The sequence below is a fragment of the Macrotis lagotis genome, chromosome 1, assembly GCF_037893015.1.
Source record: "Macrotis lagotis isolate mMagLag1 chromosome 1, bilby.v1.9.chrom.fasta, whole genome shotgun sequence".
NCBI classification, from domain to species: Eukaryota; Metazoa; Chordata; class Mammalia; order Peramelemorphia; family Peramelidae; genus Macrotis; species Macrotis lagotis.
Genome location: NC_133658.1, coordinates 747,046,759 through 747,071,736, shown reverse-complemented (window position 1 = coordinate 747,071,736; position 24,978 = coordinate 747,046,759). Strand labels below are relative to the sequence as shown.

At 35.4% G+C, this 24,978-nt stretch overlaps 1 protein-coding gene across 5 annotated transcripts in view; it reads left to right on the top strand.

Moving 5' to 3' along the window:
• Nucleotides 1–24,978, top strand: part of NTM (neurotrimin) — a 1,385,759-nt gene that overhangs the window by 1,162,565 nt on the left and 198,216 nt on the right. For all 5 annotated transcript variants that reach the window (XM_074216284.1, XM_074216287.1, XM_074216286.1 and 2 more), the window contains one exon: nt 22,447–22,572. In XM_074216284.1, coding sequence (XP_074072385.1) covers nt 22,447–22,572 — 126 coding nt within the window. The remainder of the gene's footprint in view (nt 1–22,446; nt 22,573–24,978) is intronic.

Genomic DNA, 24,978 nt, shown 5'->3' with positions numbered 1-24,978 from the left:
GCACACTTCTTATGGAGTTATGGCCAAAGAAGCTGACTCTCTCAGCTTCTCTTTCAAATATCTCTTTGCCTTTTTCTTAGTGTAGGACCTGAGGTTATACTCTTTCATAGATGGGGTTCCCAGAAAATCTAGCTTAGGTTCTGGTTCATTCATTCTGATTTTCATTCATTCAAAACCATAACTTACAAACCCAACCAATGTATTCACTTTTATTAGTAGCCAGAGGACACAATTAGTTCAAGACAAAGACTTTTAATTAAATAGTTTAGTTAGAAAAGGAACTATAGATAATTTCTTCCATATATACCTGAATCACTCATTACCATAAATATACACATAATTAGTGGGAAAGAAGAATAGAAATATCTAGAGAATATACGAATATGCACACAGGAACACATGTGACCGACCAGGATGTATAAGTGGAGAGAAACAGATATAAGGAATATATATGTTCAAGTCTGTGTATGGACACAATATATCTCTCTCCTACATTACAGGGCTGCTGATATTCTCTGGTGATAGTTGCTATTGAGTGTTCTCTCTACTGGCATGTGGGCATTCATATATATTCTTCCTTGCATTATTTCTAGCTGGTCTTGTGTGCTCACTGCTGGTCTTAAAGTTACATGTAGCTCTATTGTTGAGATTTTTTTTTCCTATTATCAGATCTTGGACTTCATCTCCTTAAAATACTTGTAGTTCTATTTGTCTGCCTTTTGCTAAGGTGCAATGACTAGAAAGTCTCTCCCTGGTAAAAGGTAGTAAATAACTATTGAAAGCTATAAGCTTCCACATCTAGCTAATGACCCAAATCCAGGAAAAATATGCCCAAGTTAAAATTGAATTAAATTTCTAAATTGCTCTTGTATATAACTAAAATGCAGGGGTTTTTTTAAACCTAAAATTTGGGTTTAAAAATGCTCTGGATTATGTAATAATTTATCTAGAATGAAAGTTAATTGAAAGAGCCAGATAATCAGGGGTGGCTAGGTGGCGTAGTGGATAAGAGCACTCGCCCTGGAGTCAGGAGGACCTGAGTTAAAGTGTGACCTCAGACACTTAATAATTATGTAGCTGTGTGGCCTTGGGCAAGCCACTTAACCACATTGCCTTGCAAAAATCTAAAATAAAAGCCAGCTAACAACCACTAAGTACTCATTGCTCTCTTTATCACATGTAAGCTATTACTTTCTTGGTAAGCCACCCAAAATTTGAGGCAGCCTACCTTCTTCATGTCTGCTTCAGATGAATAATTTTCTATTCCTGCTAATTATACAAAATATACCAAGATAACCTGAGAAAATGCAGCATAGTGTACACATATTTAGCATGAAATTTAGTTACTAATAGCCTAGAAAATGTAGTAGTACTTGATAGAAAAGATTCACAGTAACTTTGTATGAAGTTAGACATGGAACATTCAACAAATAATATATATCATATTCACAATATATTAACCACATTATGTATCTGAAACAAGGAATACAAGTCTCATGTAATACACAACCCATAGTAGCATTCATGTATTTAATCATATACATGTCACATACAAGGATTTGCACAATGTCAATAGTACCCATATAATGTTATAAAAATATAAAATAAGTACATAGTTACAATATATGTATAATGTAGCATACTGGTACCCATGTCAGCAACATATAGATTACATGTTGATTGTATAATGATAAAATGATATAACGCATGTCAAAATATTTGCAAGTCTTAATTAAGACAGTATATAAATTTGAGTAGTTAATATGTTATCAATGAAGCATAATATAGAAATAAAAACATTCTATATGGTAATGCATGGATCACATATTACACATACAAAGCACATATTACATAGGATCCCATCTGATTACATAGGTTATTATTAACCATAACTAATCATTTTTTACTAAAGCATCATCATAAGTAAGATAAGTTATGTCTGTAGTAGTCTAGCATTTCTGTTATGACTCCTTTGGTTGCTGAATGGCTAAAGGTAAGAATCAATACCCATAGACCCACTATCAAAATATCTAAACCTGAACTTGTATGTTACCTAGATTCACTTTCACAGTGTCCGGACTCAATGGATAACTTTGGTTCCCTAGAGGCCTCCCCAGCTAGAACATTAGAATACAACAGCACTACCTCTTATTCCAATATTCCTTTTCTGTCAAAACAAAAGTCTCCCAGGCAATGAGACAGCTCATTCAACTTGAGATCACTCTCTTAGAAAATTGTTGTTGTTGTTGTTATTCTCTGACATCAAGGATAAAGCCTTTATAACTTCCACCTTTTGTTCCTAATTCTTCCCTCTGAGACTCAATCACATTAGATCTAAACCCCATTTCAGGTGACAGCTTTCAAATGTTTGAAGACAGCTATTTTCTCCCCTTTTCTCTCATTCCTCACTCCATGTATTCAGTTTTGGCTAACCAGTTCCATCAAATAATAGTCTCTTTCTGTTGGAATAGAGGTCCCCCAGGCAATGAGGTGGACTCAGTTTGCTTCCCTTACCTTTCAGTGTATATCTATATCATCTTTATCTATATTTATATCTCTATCTCTATCTGTACCTGTGTGTATGTGTACATGTACATGTATGTATGCATGTACATGTATATTTACATGTACATGTATATGTATTAGGTTTCTTCCCAGTCTGATTGCAAATTTTTCTTTTTTGAAAATTTTTTTTTAGGTTTTTGCAAGGCAAATGTGGTTAAGTGGCTTGCCCAAGGCCACACAGCTAGGTAATTATTAAGTGTCTGAGGCCAGATTTGAACTCAGGTACTCCTGACTTCAGGGTCAGTGTTCTATCCACTGCACCACCTAGCTGCCCCAATTTTTTATTTTTTTAAAATTTATTTTATTTTCAATTCACAGAACAAAACAAGCATTTCCATAACATATTAGGATAAAAAAAAGATGATTACACCAAAACTGCAAATCTACCATATTCAATTTGCTATTCCCTCCAAAAATATAACAAAGTTAACATGTAAATTTCTTTTTTTCTTCTCTCACTCCACTCAAGAAATTAGACACAAATAGGTGTGTGTATAGACATATAAGTATATATAAAAATATATATATGGCATTTTTTAATATTTCCTTTACTTTTAATTTTCAAAATGACTTAGTTGTCAACTTCCTTGGTTATCTAGTTATCATCATCATCATCATCATTATCATCATCTTATATGGCATGATCTCAGAGACTTATTCTCTTTTTGGAGCTCTTCAGCTCATCAATAACGCAGTTTGGAATTCTGAACTGAATATTATGCCTGACCAATGCAGAGTAATTAATAAGCTTAAACGATATTTTTTAATTCAATGAATGAAACACTATTTGAAAAAATCTAAAACAAAATCTCTTGCATGACTTGAGACTGTAAAATATCAGAGTCATGGTGATTAGGAATGACGAGACATTCAGACATGATCTAGTGCAACTTTATTTCATAGATTATATTGGTGGAACAGAGCTGTGAAGACAAGCCATTCTCTTTTTGGATAGCTCTAGTTATTGTATTAATATTTTTAATTTCCCTAATATCAAGCCTAAAGTCTTTATATAACTTCTACACATTCCTCCTGGAAAAATATCCTCCAGGGTAAAATTGAACAAATATAAATATTCTTCAACATCTCAAATGTTCAGATGCTTGTCCACAGTTATATCATTCCTGAGTCTTCCTTTCTTCAGGCTAAATATCTCTCATTCATTTAGTCCAAACTCAAATACCACAAATTCAATGCCCTTTATCTTTCTAGTTTCTTTCCTCCAATGTTGATCAATTTATCTATGTCCTTTCTAAACTATAGTGCCCAAAACTTAATACAAGACTCTAGATGTGAACTAAAATACCAGAAAAATTCATCAGATTTGATCAGCCCAGAGACAATGATAGGGATTTCAAACTAGACTAGAATGATGTCTTTTATAAATACCTCTCCAGAATCATTGGAATCCAGTCATCACTTGAGAACTACTATCAAGCCTAAAAGAAAACATTCCTATAATACTCAAAGTCACTGTGCTTCAGCACATCATCTTATTAGTACTCATAGAAAGAACTCATGAAAAATCAGTGTGGTGATAGGACCAGAGTTAGGTTCTTCATATTTGGATCAACCTTTACTCTGACTTTCTTTCACAATGATGGTCTGCTTCCATTTGACTCCTGTTAAATTAATGACTTATTTTCTTCTCAAATGCATTGAATGTTCATACATTCATACATTCATACAGCCTCTACTCCATTTTCAAATTATTGAGAAACTACAAGAATAGAAAGGACCTTGAGAGGTCTTTGAGTCCTTTGGGCAAGATTGTCTCAAATCTTTCTAGAGAATAGAAGCTTTTTTGATGTTATCTACAGCATGCTGTCTCAGTAGTCAAGAGGATTTTGGTTTAAATCTCACATCTATTGTTACTTTTATGACTTTTGACAACTTACTCCACTTTATTAGGCCTCAGTTTGCTGTTATTTAATGTGAATGGGTTAAACTGGAATTTTTTAGGTCTTTGTAACACTGTATCTATGACAAAATCAGATAATTCTTCCTAATTTCTACATTTATTTTAATATTTTATGAAGTCCTCTCTTTTCCTTGTCTAAGCTAAATAATCTCATTGCCTTTAATCCTTTCAAAATAGTCTTAAATCCTAAACTATAATATATATGCACCCATTTTTTAAGGGGGAATTTAAAGGTATAGTGTGCAGAGGGCTCATGAAAAGAGCCTTTTCCCTTTACTGGGCTTAGAAAGATATGGAATTGAATAATTGGCTCTGGATTGTAGAGACAGCATGTTATAATAGAAAAAAAAATACTGACTTTAAAGTTGGAGGTCCCACAAAACCACTGTAATCAAGATCAAAAGAAATGTAAATTGAGAAACAATTTTCACAACTAGTATTTCTGACCAAGGACTCATTTCTAAATTATACAGAGAACTGAGTCAAATTTTTAAAAAAACAAGCCACTCCCCAATTGACAATTGGCCAAAGGATATGCAAAGGCAATTTACAGATGAGGAAATCAAGGCAATCCATAGTCATATGAAAAATTGCTCTCAATCACTACTTATTAGAGAAATGCAAATTAAGCACCACCTCACACCTCTCAGACTGGCCAATATGACCAGAAAGGACAATGATGAATGTTGGAAAGAATGTGGGAAATATTGGACACTAAATACATTGTTGGTGGAGCTGCGAATTCATCTAGCCTTTCTGGAAAGCAATTTGGAATTACAGTGAAAGGGCAAAAAAATGTGCATACCCTTTAATCCAGCAATATCACTACTGTGTCTATACCCTGAAGAGATTATGAAAAGGGGTAAAAACATCACTTTTACAAAAATATTCATAGCAGCCCTTTTTGTGGTTGCAAAGAATTGGAAATGAAGTGAATGTCCATCAATTGGGGAATGGCTTAACAAATGTATGTCATGGAACACTATTGTTCTATTAGAAACCAGGAAGGATGGGAATTCAAGGACACCTGGAAGGATTTGCTTGAACTGATGCCAAGCAAGAGGAGCAGAACCAGAAAAGCATTGCCCTAACAGCGACTTGGGGGTAATGGTCAACTTTAATGGACTTGTTCATTCCCTCAGTGCAACAATCAGGCACAATTTCAGGCTATCTGGGATGGAGAATACCATCTGTATCCAGAGAAAGAATTGTGGAGTTTGAACAAAGACCAAAAACTATTACCTTTAATTTAAAAAAAAAGTTATCTTATTATGCAATTTCGCTATCACTTGTACTTTTTGTTTCTTCCTTAAGGATATGATTTCTCTCTCATCCCATTCATCTTAGATCAATGCATACTATGGAAACTAAGTAAAGACTGGCAGACTGCCTTCTGTGGGGGTGGGAGGGAGGGAAGCAAGATTAGGGGAAAATTTGTAAAATTCAAAATAAATAAAATCTTTCTTAAAAAAAGTTGGAGGCCCCAACAAGGTCAATCTGCATCATCTTGGATAAGTAACATCACTGGACCTCAATTTCCTCCTTTGTAAAATGAAGAAATTGGAAGAGATGACCCAATTTTAATTCTGTTATCATATAAGATAGTTCTGCCTCTTCAGTTCTTCTCTGCTGTTGATATTCTTTCAGATCTACTCAGAACTCTGGTCCCATAATCCTTTATCTGAATGGAATAAAACTATCCCTTATTGGAATTCACCCAGATTTTTCTTTCATTTCTTGCCTTTGGATTTAGGAGATGAGGTAGCCTTTCTTATCAGTGAATTGGATATAAACATAAATGACCTGGTCATCAAATTTTCAGACAAAGCAAAGCTTGGAAAGCTAACTGAGTCAAGCAAAACCAGAAGAATTCAAAAGAATCTTGACGACTTTGTGCATAGGGTAGACTCTAATATGATAAATTAATTAGAGAATAATATAAGATCTTACAATTGGATATAAAAAAGACAACACCCAAGTATAAGATGGAAAAGTTATTGATTGATAAACCACAAGGTAGGGAATCTCTGGCCTACAGGCCACATTGGTCTGACATTGCCAAGGCAACCTTAGGCAAGATTTGAAATTCAATAAATCTAGGAGCTTTTTCGGGGTAAATTTATTAAATGACCAAATATAGCTTGTGAATGATGTTTTATATAGCTAAATGGACCTTGACAGAAAAAAGTTTGTCCCATCTCCTCTGTTCCTGGGGGATAAAACAGATCTTAGGGTTTAGTGAACTAAAAGCTCAATATGAATCAGAAATGTGATGGTAGGCCAAACGAGCTCTTTTTGATCTGAAAAGTTCATAGATTTTAAGCTTAAAGAAGGGATCATTCTACTGTACTCCACCCTCATCCAGCATCAACAGGAAGCTTGCCCAATTTAAGATTGTTACTGATAATCTGGAAAATGATCAAAGACAGATAACCTGTATGGTGAAGGGCCTTGAGTTCTTGATATATGAAGATGGATTAAAAGAACTTCAGGCATATTTAATCAGAAAAAAAAATATTTAGGAGTTAGAACTGTCATGTTTAAGAAGGATTTATATTTCTTGAGTTTGATCCCAGAAGGCAGGAATGTGAGTAGCAGACGTAAAAAAGAAATATTTAGTCTTAAAATCAAGAAAAATTTTGGAACAATTCAAACTAGCCAAAGAAATGGATTAGCTAGAGATGAAGTAGGTTCATCTTCTTTGTAGACATTCAAAGCTTATATTTATGTTACACTGGGTATTCTTTTTGTATATGAGTTGATCCAAAGACATACTGAAGTACCTTTCAATTCTCAAACAATGATTCTTAATTTACTTGAATAACTCATAAGAGAGAAAATGTTGCAGAAGCTTTGAGATCTTTATTGTTTCTTTGCTCACAGACTTTCTCTAATGCTTTCTCCATGCTTCTTTTTTCCTGCATTTCATTTAATCCAATGCTAACTGATACACATGCAATATATCTTTGATTCTGTAATAGTTGTTTGGCATCCCCCTTTTCTTCCTTCACTGATCTTTTGATTATCAGTCTATGAAAACATTCTACCTACATGCATCACAAATTCAGAGATCTTTTCCCTTTCTTGCCAAATTTAAAGATAGCTCCATCCCAAATGTTCATTAGGACTATTTGTACCTGATTTGTGGTAGAACATTCTGAGCTCATATTGACCTGATCAACCACAGTTGTTCAACACAGTGTTCCTTGACCCCAATGTAGTGATGTATAACAACCAACCAACTAACCAAGTGTTGGGAAGTTGAACTTTTTGAGATGTTTTTGTCCTCCAAATTAAGTATCTATTCTTTGTAAGTATTGTAGCATGGTGACTTCATGATCCATTGACTTCAGAATGAATATGATCCTTTTAAATTTTTTCATGGTTTACCCTTTTCCTCAAATCCATCCCTGGCCACTAGGGTAGCATTTCAGTGGCATATCCTTTCCAGGAGTCAATTTCTTCCTCATCAAATAAACCAAGTTTCCTCTGAGAAGCTTTTTCAACTTAGAGTACTATGCTTTGAGAAGCAAAGGAACTCAACAATTCTAACTGCCACTAATTGCACATATACTCTTTCTCCAGGGTCATTGGTACTCCAGGGTCATCTTCCTACTAGTTCTTCTACTCTCATCTGACAAGTTTTGAATCTATGCAATCTTTTCTAATCTTTAGTGAAAGGTCAAATTATCAGTTACTGAAATTTTTCTAAATCTCTATGTCACCAGGGATTTTAGACTAGTCTACTCATTTATATAATTTTAGAAAACTTGATCATTCTCATATTCATTTAATAATTGTACCAGATCACCCTGAAAAGTCCATGGTACTACCTAAGGCACTTTTAGAATCCTCATTCCTTAGGTCATGAGACAATTCTTTATCCAGTGGATCTTTGTATGTTTATAGGAAGAGTAAACTCTATTAGGAAAAGCATAGATCAAATGCACTATTGGAGTTGTGATTTGATTCAACCATTCTTGAGAACAATTTGGAACTATGCCCAAAAGTCTGTAAAACTGTGCATACCCTTTAACCAGCAGTAGCGCTACTAGGTCTGCATCTTTAAGATGGGTTTTGAGAGAGAGAGAGAGAGGAAGAAGAAGAGGAGAAGGAGGAGGAGAAGAATGAGAATAAGAATGAGAACAAGGATGAGGAAGTGGAGGAAGAGGAGGAAAGGACAACAAAGACAAAGAGAAGGAGATGAAAGAAAAGAAGGAGAAGAAGGAGAAAGAGGAGGAGAAGGAGAACCATTTACATAAAGGTTTTTATAGCAGCAATTTTTGTGATTGTAAAGACTTGGAAACTGAGTAATGTCCATGAACTGGGGAATGATTGAATGAGTTGTAGTATATGATTGTAATGGAATACTATTGTGCTATAAGAAATGATCAGCAGGATGAATTGATAAAAACCTGGAAACATTTAAATGAGCTGCTACATGGTGAAGTGAGAAGAATCAGAACCTTGTATACAGTAATAGCAGTATTGTTTGATGAACAACTATGAATGATTTAGCTATTCTCAGTAATACAATGATCCAAGAAAATCTCAAAGGACTCATGATGAAAAATGCTCTTCACCTCCAGAAAAAGAACTGATGGATGGAGTTTGAACACAGACCAAACATACTATTTTTCTCTTTTTTTCTTTCTTTCTCTCTCTCTCTCTCTCTCTCTCTCTCTCTCTCTCTCTCTCTCTCTCTCTCTCTCTCCAAGTTGCTTTATTGCATATGCATAAGCTATCAGACTTACTGACTTAAGGGTGGAGAGAAAGAATTTGGAACTCAATTTTTTTTTAATAAATTTTAAAATTGTTTTTACAAGTAATGGAAGAAAAAATATTATCGAACAAAGAAATTAGATTAGAAAATAATGCATAGAGAAAATATGGTCTAAGATCATGATGTTGCCACTTGCTTGAGTTTGGTTTTTGCCTGTGAAGAATTACTATTTAGACCTGTGAATGCAGGTGTAAAAGAAAATAGAGATTTATTAAAAGAAGCTACAACACAATAGAAAATGATAGATAAAGAGAGAGGTAGAGATAACAGAACAGTCGAGCAGAGTTGACTAGGCCAGAGAGTAAGAGGCAACTGGCCTGGAAGGGAGGTTCAACTTAGATTTTATGATCTTGCCCCTTATCCAGAGGGCAAAAGTTGAATTACCTTCCCCACTTACTGGACTGCAATTAAGTAGAGGATTGAAGACTGAGGAGATCAGGATACAAATTTTACATTAAACAATTAATCAACAGGAGTCAATTTACATCTCAAGAGTGGGGAACCTCTACTCATTTAACAAGATTTAACAGCATTTAAGATTACAAATTTTGTTTCTTCTACATACATAATTCTATAGTCAATTTACATCTCAAGAGCAGGAAACTTCCACCCATTTAACAGATTTAATAGACAGATTTTGTTTCTGCTACATTCATAATTCTCTATATCTTTTCCCTGTATCAATGACACATGACACATATTCCAGTGGGGCATATACATAGAGAACACTGAGATAAGATGCATGAGTTGGGATATATGTGTCCATGATAAACATGTAGAATTTCATATATGGAGAAAATGTGTATAACCAGTGAATACAAATTGTCCTGTTCTTCAGAAAGGATGCTTCCTTCCAATGATTTTATCAAGCTACTCCTTATCAGTATATATGCTTGAATTGACATTTGAGTATGTCATGTTTTCTCCACTGAATATTACTTTGTTATCTAATGATCATATATTTCCACTAGTTTTGTGGTTGCTGACTTTCTCTCTCTTGTCAATTTTGGGGTTTTACCTATTCAGGTCATATGCTCCATATTTTGGGTCCTGTTTGCTAGATTACAGAAAATCAAAACCTTTTCCATGATAAAGATATCTACTTTGTCATTGTCTGCATTTATAATCTACCACACTCATTTAAGGTTCAAAAGTCAGGAAGGTTTTTTTTTATATTAAGAATATGTATTTTTGTTGTTGTTTTCTTAAACAGAATTTTATGTGCCTGGGAGTTTGTTTCCTAACAACTATCTGACTTAAGGTTAGAATTCACAAGGAACACTCAGACTTAAATCTTTTTCTTTCTATTTCCAGTATACCATTAGTATCGTCACAACAACCCTATGATAGAGATTCTATTATTATACTCATTTTATATAAAAAAAACTGAGATAGGCAAAGTCAGGGAATTCTGTATTTTTCTCAAGCATATAATAGTCAGTTTAAAAATCCTTTATAAAAGTATTATTGTCCTCTTTCAAATATTTTGTGAATGTATCTATCAGAATCCTCAAAATTTTGTTGTCTTCTGCATTGATCTTTCCTAATTATACTTGATCTAAATAATTTTCTTTTCTTTTGGCAGATGTTTATTGTGAGCATTATAATTGGGGTTGTCCAATATTCTCACAAAATGATGTTTTTTGGTTCCTTTAGACATTCAATAAAACTAGTTTGTTCAATGCTTTTATTGCTATAAAACCTAACAGGGATTATGAAACTTGAATTTGAATGTAGTAGCTTCAAGGTCTTTGTCTTAGAAAATAGCTATATTCTTGGAAGATATTTCATTTTGTTTTTCAATTTTGTATTCTTCAGTTCCATCCTTAAATATTTTTAGAATGATCTAGATTAATTTGTCTCTCTTGCCATGTTTTCTTACTGTTTTTTAAGAATATGTAACCTTCCTTTATTGTCCTTTATAAGAAATTAGAGTTTTTTTTAAACCAATGTGCACTTGAATGCCACATCTTTCCTCTTGACAATTATATTATCTGTTTGTTAGTTTTTTACGCTCTTTAATCTCTTATGGTTATTAATTTATGTTAGTTAAATTTACTTATGAAGTAGTCATAATCTGTCTCCATCTGTTCTATGTTTTTATTCCTTCTCATTTCTGATTTGAAAAGCTTAAAAAAATAATTCAGGTTAGAACTGTTTTAATTGTGCTTGATATATTGTATTAGTTTTACTCTTTCGTCTGGTATTGATTTGATCTTTGCTCTAATAAGTTGGAATTTTGACTATTCTCAGAAAATGATTCAGAAATGACTCCCACATGACTAACTAACTATTTTCTGTGTTGGGATATAATAAATTTTATTTTTTCATGATGTTCAGTACTTGTCATGCCCAGTACCTCCCAATACTTTTCTCTAAGGAAAAATTCACTATCTATATATTTGAGACTGTGCGGTTTACAAGTCTTTAGGTTCTTTTCTTTCTTGATCCTCAATTATACTTTCAAATATGTTTTTCATTACACTATGTTCATCTTTATATTCATTTGAAAGGATTTTTTGAGCTCTTCACATTATTTCTTTAATTTCTCAACTCTATAACAGATGTTAGAGCATAAACTGCAATGTTTCATATTGGTCTTTTTTAGTTAAGTTCATTTTATATATGTGTATATATATATGGCCAAGGATCCCATGAGGTTTCTTGGTTCTTCTGAACATACAATAAAGCTCACTCTACCAATTCCTTTATTTTTTTCTGAATCATCATTTTATTTAGCTTTAATTTATTTTTTATCTTTTGGTTTCATATACAAAAGAGATCCTTAACCACTTCTCTCAGAATAATGTTTTTAAATGCATAAAATTCTAGGATTACAAAGGAGATATATATGTGTGAGAATGACTGTGTGTATATATATATATATATATATATATGTATGTATATATACATGTGTGTATCACATAGGGTTATAAAGGAAATTATATTTAAATAAAGTTATTAAAATATATACATATACATATATATTTTTAAAGTTCACAAACCCTAGGTTAAGAATCCCTGACTTAGAGCAAGAATGCAATATCTGATATATTTCAATTCCTTCTAATTTGTTCACCTGCTTATTGATAGTAGACAAAAGATCTCACTTTTATAATACAATAACATTATAACAGTTTGATCCTACTACTAAGATCAACAATAATAAAAGCAGTTAACAATTTATATACTAATTTAAGATTTTCAATAGATGGTCTAGCAACTATGTTTTTTAGACTTTATTCTTTTCTGCCATTCTGGATCTATAACCAGAAATGAAAAAAGACCATATGTTCAGGGAGTGATTTTGTACTCTTTGTTTCATGGATTTTCATGGCCAGATAATTCATACTTCTGGTTATTAGCATCCTTATGATTCCCTAGGTTGGTTCTTGGGAAGAAATTGCAGTTACTTGCTAAAACTGTACATGCATGCTTTCTGGGGAACTTCCCAATAAGAACTGCACTCTACCACAGCTGTTCGTCATCTCTCAAGTTATCTTTACTGTGACTTAATACTCTGTCCATCACCCACTGGAGATGATATATAGAGTAAGCTTCCTCCCACCAGGGAAAGGTAGGGTGAGAGTTAGTAAATGTTTAAGGACTGACTTTCCAAGGAAAATGTTCTCTTAATACTTTTTTTAATTTAATATTTATTCCCATTTTGTACAATTTTTATACATTAATAAAATATTCTTGTTTAAGAATAAACAAAATACACCCCCAAAAAAGTATAGACTCAGGAGCGATAAAATAAAGGGGAGAGAAAAAAATTAAAATAAAAAAATAATAGTAATAATTGTAGGTATGGCCAGGTGGCACAGTGGACGGAGCACCAGCCCTGGACCCAGGAGCACCCAAGCCCAAATCCAGTCCCATACACCTGACAATCACCCAGCTGTGTGACATGCAAGCCACCCCAACCCCACTGCCCTGCATAAACCAAAAAAAAAAAAAGACCTAAAATAAAATAAAATAGTAATAATAGTAGGGGCGGCTGGGTGGCGGACAGAACACTGGCCCTTGAGCCAGGAGCACCCGGGTCCGAATCCTGCCTCAGACCCAGCGATCACCCTGCTATGCGGTCCCAGGCAGACCACCCAGCCCCATTTGCCCTGCACTCCCTCCCAAATAATAATAATAAAGAATGTGCTTCAGTCTGTGTTCCAACACCACCAACTCTGTCATGGGTGGATCATATTCTTTATGATAAGTCCATCACAAAAGTTACTTCCATATTTTTCCACTGTTGCCATTGCTGATTGCAACTCCCTCCTTTAGTATTTCCCCACTACCATGTACTATATTTTTCTCTCTCCTTTTACTGACTCTGCTGTAGGGTAGCTGACTGGCACAGCGGACACATCCTTGGCTCTGGGGCCAAGAGGCCCTGAGCCCCCATACTACCCCTTAGGCCCAGCATCCACCTGGCCCTATGGTCCAGGACAGGCCATCCAATCCCAGCCCCTTGCAAGAAGTAAAAAATAAAATGCATTATATCTAACCACTCTCCCCCCATGGTACATCCTCTCCTCCTTCATTCACATCCCCATCCCTTCCCCCTGACCCCCCCCTCTCCTTCTTACTCCAGATGTCTATACCCCATTAAGTATATATGCTGTTTCCTCTCCTAGCCACCTGTGATGAGAGTGAAGATTCCCTGATTCCCCCTTGCCTTCTCCCCTTCCATATCATTGCAATAGCTCATTGTAATAAAGAAAAATCTTATTATATGAAATATATTGGCCTATTCCCCCTCTCCTTTTTCTTTCTCTCATTACATTTCCCTTTTTGCGATTGACTCCATTTTACACCATATTTTACCTTCAATTCCAGCTTTTTCCTGTGCTTCATATATAAAAGCTCCTTCTACCTTCTCTGTTAATTGAGAAGGTTCATATGAGTATTATCAGTGTCATTTTTCTATACAGGAATACATGCAGTTCATCAAGTCCCTCATATTTTCCCCCTCTCCTCAAATCTCTGTGCTTCACCTGAGTCCTGTATCTGAAGATCAAACCTTCTGTTACATTTGAAATTCCCCTGGTTCATTGAAAGTCCATCTTTTTCCCTGGAAGAGGACATTCAGCCTTGCTGGGTAGTTGATTCTCGGTTACATTCTAAGCTCTTTTGCCTTCTAGCATATTATATTCCAAGCCCTACGAGCTTCCAATGTAGTTGCTGCTAAGTCCTGTGTGAGTGATCCTAACTGCAGCTCCATGATATTTGAACTGTGTCCTTCTCACTGCTTGTAGTAGTTTCTCTTTGACTTGGGAGTTCTGGAATTTGGCTATAATATTCCTAGGGGTTGTTTTTTGGGATCTCTTTCTCGGGGGGGATCGGTGGATTCTCTCCATTTCTATTTTGCCCTCTGCTTCTAGAATATCAGGGCAATTTTACTATAGTAATTCTTTGAAAATGATGTCAAGGCTCTTTTCCTGATCATGACTTTCAGGTATTCCAATAATTTTTAAACTATCTTTTCCTAAGTCTGTTTTCTATATCAGTTGTTTTTTCAATGAGATGTTATACATTTTCTTCTAATTTTTCATTTTTTTTTGGTTTTGAAGTAATGAATCCGTAAATTCATCAATCTCCCTGAGTTCTATTCTTTGTCTGAAGGATTTATTTACCTCAGAGAGTTTTCTCATCTCTTTTTCCATCTGCCCATTTTGCTTTTTAAAGCATTCTTTTCAATAATTTTTGAACTGTTTTATCCATTTGACCTAAGCTGGTTTTTAGCATGCTATTTTCTTCAGCATTTTTTTGGATTTCCTTGACTAGGTTGCTGACTTCATTTTCATGTTTTTCCTGCATCTCTCTCATTTCTTTTCCCAGTTTTTCTTCTAACTCCCTCATTTGATTTTCAAAGTCTTTTTTTGAGCTCTGTCATAGCCTGAGCCCAATTTCTGTTTTTCTTGGAGTCTTTAGATGTAGGAGCTTGTGCTTCCTCATCTTCAGACTGAGTGTTTTGATCCTTCTTGGGCTCACAGGCAAAATATTTCTCAAAGGTGTCCCTCTTTTTTCTCTACTTGCTCATTTTCCCAGCTTTAGCCTGTTTGGGGTTGCTTCCTGAACTTTTGGGATACTCCCACAAGGGTCTCAGTGTGAGAGGATCTGTCCTCCCTCCTGGTCTGTGAATGATCATATGTGCCCCCCTCTGCCATAGGGCTGAGGTGGGGGGGAGCCTGCTGTTCTATGGGGGGACCTAGACTACGATCAGGATCTGAATGTGGTCAGAACTCCAGAGTCCTGTTCCAGGGGCAGAGCTCTGCAGTCTCTCTCTTCACTCCCCTCCAAAGGTTCAATGCCCTGGGGGCTCCTGCTTATGGGCTCTGCCTGCTTCTGTTTCCTGGATCTGGACTTCCTTGGCCACCCTGCATTGCTTGCTGCTAGCTATGTGCCCTGAGGGCTGGTCTTCACATGCTCGCTCTGGCAGAGGTCCCCCTGCTGTTCCCCCAATTTGTGCTTGGTACTCCCCAGGGAGTATCAGGAAACTTCCCCGCTGCTGGGAGCTGCAGCTCCCAGCGTCCTGGGACTGCCTCCAGGAGGCTGAAGTTCTTTCCTCTGGTGGGCCACCCCTCTGGAGGGCCACCCCTCCATCCCTGGGGAGCAGAGCCTTTCTGTACTTTTCCAGGTTACATTGAGTAGGAGAACTGCCTCACTGGGTCCCTCAGTGGGTTCTGTCTCTCGAAAATTTAGTTAGAGCCCTTAGTTTAGAAGTTTTATGAGAGAGCACCCAAGACAAGATCCGCTCTTGTTGCAATCTTGGCTCCGCCCTCTCCATAAAAGACTGTTAAGTTTAATCTGCATTATTAGCATTGTATCTTCACTTTCTAAAGTTAATCAACCAATAAAACATATTTTATTTTAAAAATAGCCTGATTTTTATTAATTTATGGTTTCTGAAGTGGAACCAACACTGAAAATTTAACTATGGGCTCTTGCTAGCCTGTTGGAGCTGACTCCAGCATATCCTTAGGAACAGTCATCATTCTATCAAGTCACATTTTCAATCACATCTACCATATACTGGGTAGGGTCAGGGGATAGGATTTGGGGGAAGCATGTGATTAGGAAGCCCTTTCCTGTAAATACAGTGTTATAGTCCTTTTTTGAAGCATTTCTCTCAGAATCCAGTTGGACCACAGGTCTAGTTTACAATTAGGTTGTGATCATCAAGGCTGTTATTCTATTTACAATCTGCTGATACAGACATGGAGGCACTGGGGTTGGTATTACCTGTCCCCAGAAGGAGTGGTCTGAAACTCTTTTAGCTAGTTATTTCAGTCAAAGTCTATGAATCATTTCTTCTTAGGCAGGCATAGCAGAAGGTGGCAGATGAGCAAGCTAAGAAAAAAATCACATCTTTACTTTTAAGGCCCTTTCCCTTATTGACTCTTCTTACTCCATCAGTTCAGCTTTCATTTGTTATTGTTGGCATCATCATCATCTACATCATCACACAAATCCACATAGTGCTTTGCCATGTACTTTACAAATATATTTTATCCTCACAACGACCTTGAGAAGTAGTTTATTATTATTATTATTATATCCATTTTACAGAGGAGAGAACTGAGGTAGACTGATGTTGAGATTAAGTGACTGGTCTAGGGTCACATAGTTGTTGTCTAAGACCACATTTGAACTCATTTCTTCTTACTCTGGGCCTACTGTACAACCTAGATACCTATCTTGTGATCAAAAGCCCAATTCAATTCTAAATTCTTAGTATATCCCCAGGATGAAACAGTATCCCAGGGCTTTATTTCCTCAAGTAGAAAAGGAGATGAACGTGAACAGAATTGTTATGAGGACACAGCTTTCAACCCAGGGAATGACAAGTGGGCCAATTGGACTGGAACGGAGCTTGGGTGAAGATGAGTGATGATTAATCATCCTGTAAGATGGGCTGCAAACAGATCATGAAAGGTTTTAAAAGCCAAACTCAGGAAGTTTGAAATTGATCCTAGAGGGAAGAGAGGGGCCACTGAAACTTCTTGATCAGGGGACTGACGTGATCAGACATAATTTTTAGGATACCTCTTATACTATTAGTTTATCATTTAGAGTTTTTTAGTTCAGTATTTGTTGTTTCCCTATATACATTGTAAATTCTTTGAGGATAATGGTCATCTGTTTATTATATAATTTTGTTTCCTTCATCAAATCCACCCCAGTGCTTTGTATGTTAACACATGCTACACTTCAATTGGAAGAATGAAAACATATTAACTTGGCTCTTTTTAGCTCCTATTACTCCATGCATCAGTATGGAACCACCTAGAACTAAATGTAACATCCTCTGGAAAAGATACATATTACAACAGATAAATCACTGAGCTTAGCATCAGAAAGACTTGAATTCAAATCCTACCTCAGAGACTAATTAGCTGTATGACCATGGAGAAGTCATTTAACCTCTGTCCACTCTAGTTACTACACCTGAAAAATGGGACTTGTAAAAAACACTTACCTCACACAATTTTGAGTGTCAAATGAAATAACACAAGTAAATCACTTTGGAAACCTTACAATATTATATAAGTATTAGGCACTTTTATTATTATGCATTATTATTATATTAAGAAAGAAGAGAATTATATGCAATAGGAACTTCCTAAAAGATACGTGAAAGTGAAGTGAATTCAATTTAGCCAGAAAAATCAGTGAAATGATGAAGAACATGGTCATTGTACAAGTTCTGTTATGACTGCCTTAATCAATAATCATAAAACTAGCAATTATGAAGTCCTTTATAGTTTACAAAGTACTTTATTCATAGCACTTCTGTGAAATAGGTAATGTCTTGTATTATTATCTTCAGTGTCCAAAAAGGGAGACTGAGACTCTGAGAGAGTGTATGTTTCTTACCCCAAATTTCATTAATAATTGATAACAGAGCCAATTGCAAGCTTTCTAATAATTATTATTGTTGTTCAGTCATTTCAGTCATGTCCATCTCTTCGTGACTCCATTTGAGGTTTTTTTGGCAAAGATACCAGAGTGGTTGTCATTTCCTTCTTTTTTGTGACTTTTTTCAGTCTCTGAGGCTAGATTTGAATTCAGGAAGATGAATTTTCCTAATTTCAAGCCCCTATACTGCCCAGCTATCTCTATTGATGTTAGGCCCTTTTCCCACCATTCCACTCCATCTTTCATATAGAGGATGACAGCATATATAATGAACCAAATATCAATTTGGAATAAGAAGAATGTTTTCAAATCTGTACTATGCAAGTTACTACCCAATGTGACCTTGACCAACTGACTCTCAACTGCATGTCTATATTTTCACCTGAAAATGGAATAATTGTAATAAATGATTTCTAAATGTCACTTTTTCTATTTAAAACCTTAATATGTTCCAGGGTTCTAAAGTCAAGATATACAAAAGGAGCATCATGGAACTGGAGTTAGAAGAGGTCTCAGAAACCACCTAGTTCAAGTCCATCCTTTTTTATAAAAATTTACATAAAAAATCTTTCTTACAAAAATGTGTTTTTCTTTTAAACTTCTTCCAACTTAACAAGAAGAAAGAAGAAGAAGAAGAAGAAGAAGAAGAAGAAGAAGAAGAAGAAAGGAGGAGAAGGAAGGAGGAGAATGAGAAGATGAGAAGAAGGAGAAGAAGAAAAGGCGAAGGAAGGAGAAGGAGAAGGAGAAGGAGAAAGAACCACCCCTTACATCAAATAGACACAGTCAAATGAAATATATCCCCACTTAGGTCAAATCCAAAAATGTGTATCACATTCTCCATGAAGTCACTCCTCTCCTCAGGAGCATGCTTCAACTTGGTTGCTGTAGAGTAGTGGGGCATGCAGCTAAGAAGTATTGAGGGAAGATTAAAACTCAGGTCTTCCAGACTCCAAGTCTAGCCCAGATCAACTGTGCTACCTAACTAGTACCTGTTCCTTCCAAATAACTTTGTACATATATTTTCTCTTTACAGATCTGTGTGAAACGCAGAGAGGTATAATGGGTGGTGAACTGACCAGGAGAAGTCAGATCCAAATATTGTCACTGACACGTTAGCTCTTAACAAGTTACTTAGACCCTCAGTGTTCCAGGCAACTCTAAGACTACAAATTAGAGAAAATGATGGTAGAAATTTTCTTACCTAGGTGTTCCCAATACCAATGAAATCATGCATTTAATTCAAACCTATTAACAATGTACATGATGTTTTCTACAATTTGAATGTAAGTTTCTTGAGATTACAGACTTTTTTTTTTTTTTTGGTCATTTGTCCTCAGCATTTAACACAGTATGGGACACAGTCTGACTCTTTCTGATCCCCCCTAAATGGAGTAGTTTGTCATTCTCTTCTCCAGCCCATTTGACAGATGAGGAAACTGAGGCAAGAGAGGTTAAGTGACTGACTATTCAGAGTTACAAAGCTGGACATTTATTAAATACTTATGGAATAAATGAATGAAAGAAAGAAAGAAAGAGAAAGGAAGGAAGGAAGGAAGGAAGGAAGGAAGGAAGGAAGGAAGGAAGGAAGGAAGGAAGGAAGGAAGGAAGGAAGGAAGAAAAGAAAGAAAGAAAGAAAGAAAGAAAGAAAGAAAGAAAGAAAGAAAGAAAGAAAGAAAGAAAGAAAGAAAGAAAGAAAAAGAAAAAAGCCCTTCGAAATGGCTTTCTCTAAAACCTGGAATCAGTCTAAAAACTAAACCTAAATGCAAGGTTGTACCAGTATTGGGTTCTTTCCAGTTCAATCAAGGGGCCAATTCTAGATAATTCTTAGGACCTCAGTGTCTAACCATCTTATTTAATACACTTACTGGTCTGAAAGATCTGACCAAAACCACCTTCTCTTTCACTTGGGGATTGTCCATTGTTCTCTAGTGTGTGTGATTAGAAGATTAGCTTTCATTACTGTTTTATCCCAGTAAAAGCTGGGAAAAAATGCACTCCCTGCTGGCCTTTTCCAAGCATGAGTAATTCATTATCCACCTTGATTTCCACTTAAAATGTACTTTAACTACACTTCCAACTACAAACTCTAAATCACCCTGTGTTCACAAAGTCCATCATTTTTTATTTTATGGCATGGCGTTGGCGTGACATAATCCCTTCCAGAGCATCTCGGAGTGCTTTTACAGATCAATAAATTACTTACCTGTACATTGGAGGGAATGTTTGCAAGGACAACACAGACACGTTGCAGTCAGTCTGCCCTCCAGAAATGTAAGCAGGGCTTTTGTAGATGGCAGCTAGTGTAGAATGTTCTGGAAGAAGGGGATGTGGATAAGGCAGGTGGGAGACTGGCCCCAGAAGAAATCTAGGGCTAAAAAAAAGTAATGAAAGGATTATCTTTATCAAAATCATGTTTTAAAATTCTAGTCCTCTTGCCCCCTCTCACTTTGGAATTTGGGGTTCTTCATAATACCAGCAATGAATAATGGATAGAGAAGTACATTTTCAAATCAAATGGTAAATCATTAATCAAATGTCATAGTGACCTCTAAAGTTTAATCTCCATTTTAATATGACAGGTTTATAAATTAGAATGGTACATTTTAGAAGCCATGCAAAGGCTTGGATACCTATGTCCCCTACCCTCACCCAAGTCAATCTTGTTATGGGTTTTCTTTTCTTTTCACCTTTCCTACTGCCTAACACATACACACACACACACACACACACACACACACACACACACACACACACATACATACTCTATAATGCCTCTCTTCATTCTAGAGTGACATGGTCTGATTTTCAATTAGCAAAGAGAGAAAGGTAATGAGAAAGCAACTGTCTAAAATACCATCCTTTTCAGGATAAAATCCCACATAAGAAAAAAAAACCTGGAATTGTTCTTAAAAATAGTCAGGAATTATTCTTAAAAAAATATAAAGCCATCAGCAAACTGTTAAAATATGATTACAATATGAGGCAAAAAGTTAAGCTGTACCTATTCAAGAAAATAACTGTGGTCCATCAGCACAACTGGTCACCTATCACAAATCTTTTCAATAATTTCACAGAGATGAGAGAGAGAAGGAAGGATCCTTTAAAGTAGCCTAACCTTTACAAAGAAAAGATCCCTAAAAAGGTAATAAATCTAATTATTGAGAGATGGTGATATGATAGTGGAAAATATACTGAATTGAAATTAGATGATTTGGGTTCAAATCTTAACTCAGTCACTTAGTACTTGTGGGACCTTTGGTAAGTCACTTGTGGGACCTTTAGTAAGTCACTTAAGTCTCCTGGCCTCTTCTTTTCTCAGCCATAAAAATAAGCACTTTGGACTAACTTTAAATCTATGGTATTGTGAAATACAGTAATTCCTATTATTTGGAAGTAACTTTAATGTAGCAGAATTTGGATCCAGTGGATATGAATTTTAATCCTACTTCTGTCACTTACTGCCTCTGAGATTGGAGCAAATTAACTAAATTTCTTGAGTATTTTTTTTACCATCTGTAAAATGAGGATAAAAATGCTAGTAATACCTACTTCACAGATGCAAGTTAGGATCTTCTAAGGATCAAATGAGATATTGCTTGGAAGAATAATTGCACTGTTAATATACTTTACAAATATATTAATAGAGTATCCATTCCTTACTAATATAAGGAATTAATATTATTATTTTACTTCTTCTTATTATTATACATGGGGAAACTATGTAGTAATATGTAGTAATAGAGGTTTTGCTTTTTCCATAGACAACCAGTGTCAATATTCCAATTAATAGGATCAACTCTTTTTTAAAAATGGGATCAACAAACATTTATTAAACACCTATGTTGTTCAAGGCGACATGCTTTACATCAACAGGGAAAGGGAAATAAAAACAAATTCCTTCCCTTGAAGGAATTTATTTTCTACTGGTCCTGTAACTTTGGTATCTCACCTAAGGTATGCAAAAGAGATATTTTCACTTGATTGAACAAAAGGAGGTTCCCTTCTCTAAGACCTATATAGTGATTCCTATAAACTTCTCAGTTTGGAAATTAGAGGGAAAAATGAAAAACTAAACATGATGTATGACTTTTCTTTGAGTTTAAGATAATTTATCATTTTTCTCCCTGACAGTTCTTTCATATAAGCAAAGTTTATTTTGCTCCCAAAAGGTTATTCTGGAAATTATCATGTAAGCAAACTATAAAATATATTGCCATTATTTTGATTTTCCTTTCACTTGTTTTTGTTTTCACAGTATCTCCAAAAATCATAGAGATTTCCTCAGATATTTCCATCAATGAAGGCAGCAATATCAGCCTTACCTGCATAGCAACAGGTAGACCAGAACCTACAGTTACTTGGAGACACATCTCTCCCACTGGTAAGAAAAATCAGAAATTGCCTATTGAATAGGGGGTGGAGAGGAATAGAGAATTGTTGTTGTCAAGTGGTAACTATGAACTGTAGTAGGTTGGCCTAAACAGAAGGTTCTGATTGGCACTCCCTGGTAAATGTGATCTAGGGCAATACAAATTTAACAGGCTTGTTAAAGATTTGAAATTCCAAAAATAAGTTCAAAATCATCTATAAAGCAATGTTGTTGTAGACCTCTGAAATTATCATTTAAATAATTTATCTAGTCCCCTGGTGAATTTATTTCAAAAGTGTACCAATGGAACATCTCAGATTTGGGTTTATTTACATACCAAGATTTATCAGAAATGTGATGATGCTCACTGGTAATAGTGAAGCAGCAGATATATGGTTAGCAGTACCATTAGATAAGACAGGCAAATATATATATACAGTGTTTGATGGTGGACCTGAAGAGACCATATTTCTAAAAACAATTATCTTGGAATGATTAGATTATTTGCAAGATTTTGTAGACAAAACCCAAGTACCTGGAGTCTACCTAACTACAGAAAATAAGATAATGTGCTCCTCCTTCTCCTTAGTCTACGAGAGAGAGAGAGAGAGAGAGAGAGAGAGAGAGAGAGAGAGAGAGAGAGAGAGAGAGAGAAATTTTAACTGAATTTTGCTTCTTTAATGAAATGAATAGGTTGTAAGTAATATTTCTGGACTCTATGGCTAATAGGTTAAAATAAGACAAAAACAAAAACTTTAGGGTCACAGGGACCAAGTTTTATATGCCAGAGGATGTGGCAATGTTTTGGTAAAACATCTTAAATAATTTTGTTACTTATTCCTTAATTATATAAAGGTACAGCACATATACATGATGTTTGCTGAGTGCAAGTTTTAGGCTTCTGAGTAATAAATGAATCTAGGTGGCTTGTTTGACTATCACCTACTCCAATTTGGATGGAAAAGCTATTTCTGGTGTAGTCCCTCCCACAAGCTTCCAAGAATGAATGAAATTGCCCCCTTTGGGCATGAGAGATTATGAAATGCTACAGTCACATGAAGTTTGGGAGCACTAAGAAACAAAAAAAGACTGTTTAAAGACACAAAAGCCTACTCTGGATAAAAGGGGCACTGCTAACTAGAATATCAGCCATAATAAAGTATCAATAGAGGACTGTTTACCTGTCATCTGTGAATGCAAGCTGTTGAGGGCTTCTTCAGTCTTCCTCTTTTCACTGCCCCTCCATCAACTGAGATGGACACCCCCCTTCCCCACCCCCCACCCCCCACCCCTGGCCCAGACACTAAACTTCATTCTTTTGTTTTGCTGAATAAGCCTATAAATGCAATCTGAATGTGCTAGGGAAGGTATCTCTGAAAAGGGTGTTATATTTTACAGAATACATGGGATCTTAATCCTAATTTAGAGGCAAAGTAAATCACATTGGGGAATATTCTCTGGGTCACATATCCAGTATTTTTCATAGCTAAACTCTTAAGAGAAGAATTAAACTGGAATCTAGGGTTTTCTTTAGGTCTGTCTCCCAGACTGTCTGACTCCACAGCCAGTGCTCTATCTACTGTGCCACCTAGCTGCCACCCAACAATTTTTTTATGATGCATTTCTTCCTGAAATCCAATAAACATTTCCTGTTCTCAGTTTTGAGTCATCTTTGTCAATTTATAGGATATAAGACAAAATCTTGGAACTGTTTTAGCTTGTGTTTCCCTTACTTATTTGTGTTTTGGATCATATTTTCATATAGTCATTTAAAATTACCAATTCTTTTGAAAACTATTGCTACCTTATCTAATGAGGAGTGGTTTCTACTGATATAAATATTTGTGTTATTTTACTATGTGTCTTAGATAGTAGTTATTTATGGGTAATTGATGAAAATCTTTGTCCCACTCTATAGTTCCTCCTTTTATTTTTTATTCATTAATGTCATTTATATATAGCTTCTTAATTTCACATGACATAATTTTCTGATTTTGTCTTTTATGATCACTTCTATTTTTTATTTGGTTAAACATTTTCTCCTTAATCATAACTGCCAAAGTTAACTTCTCATACCATCTTCTAGTTCAGAAAATGATACGAACTTTTATTTAGAGATTCCATATGTATTTTAAATTTATTGTAGTATATGGTAAAATAATTTGGCACAAGTCTAATTTCTGCCAGATGATTTCTACTTTTCTCAATAGTTCTTATTAAAAGAAAGGCCTTCTATAGTGTAGACTATGTTTTTGGTTGAACAGGCACTGGACTGCCACTTTTACTGGTTTTAATTCCTTGCTTCTGGTCTATTCCCCTGGTTTACTTTTCGTTTTTTAAACCACTATCCAATGATTTCTTTTGATGATCATCATTTTGTAAGACACTGTCAATAATACTAAGTACTAGAACTCTTAA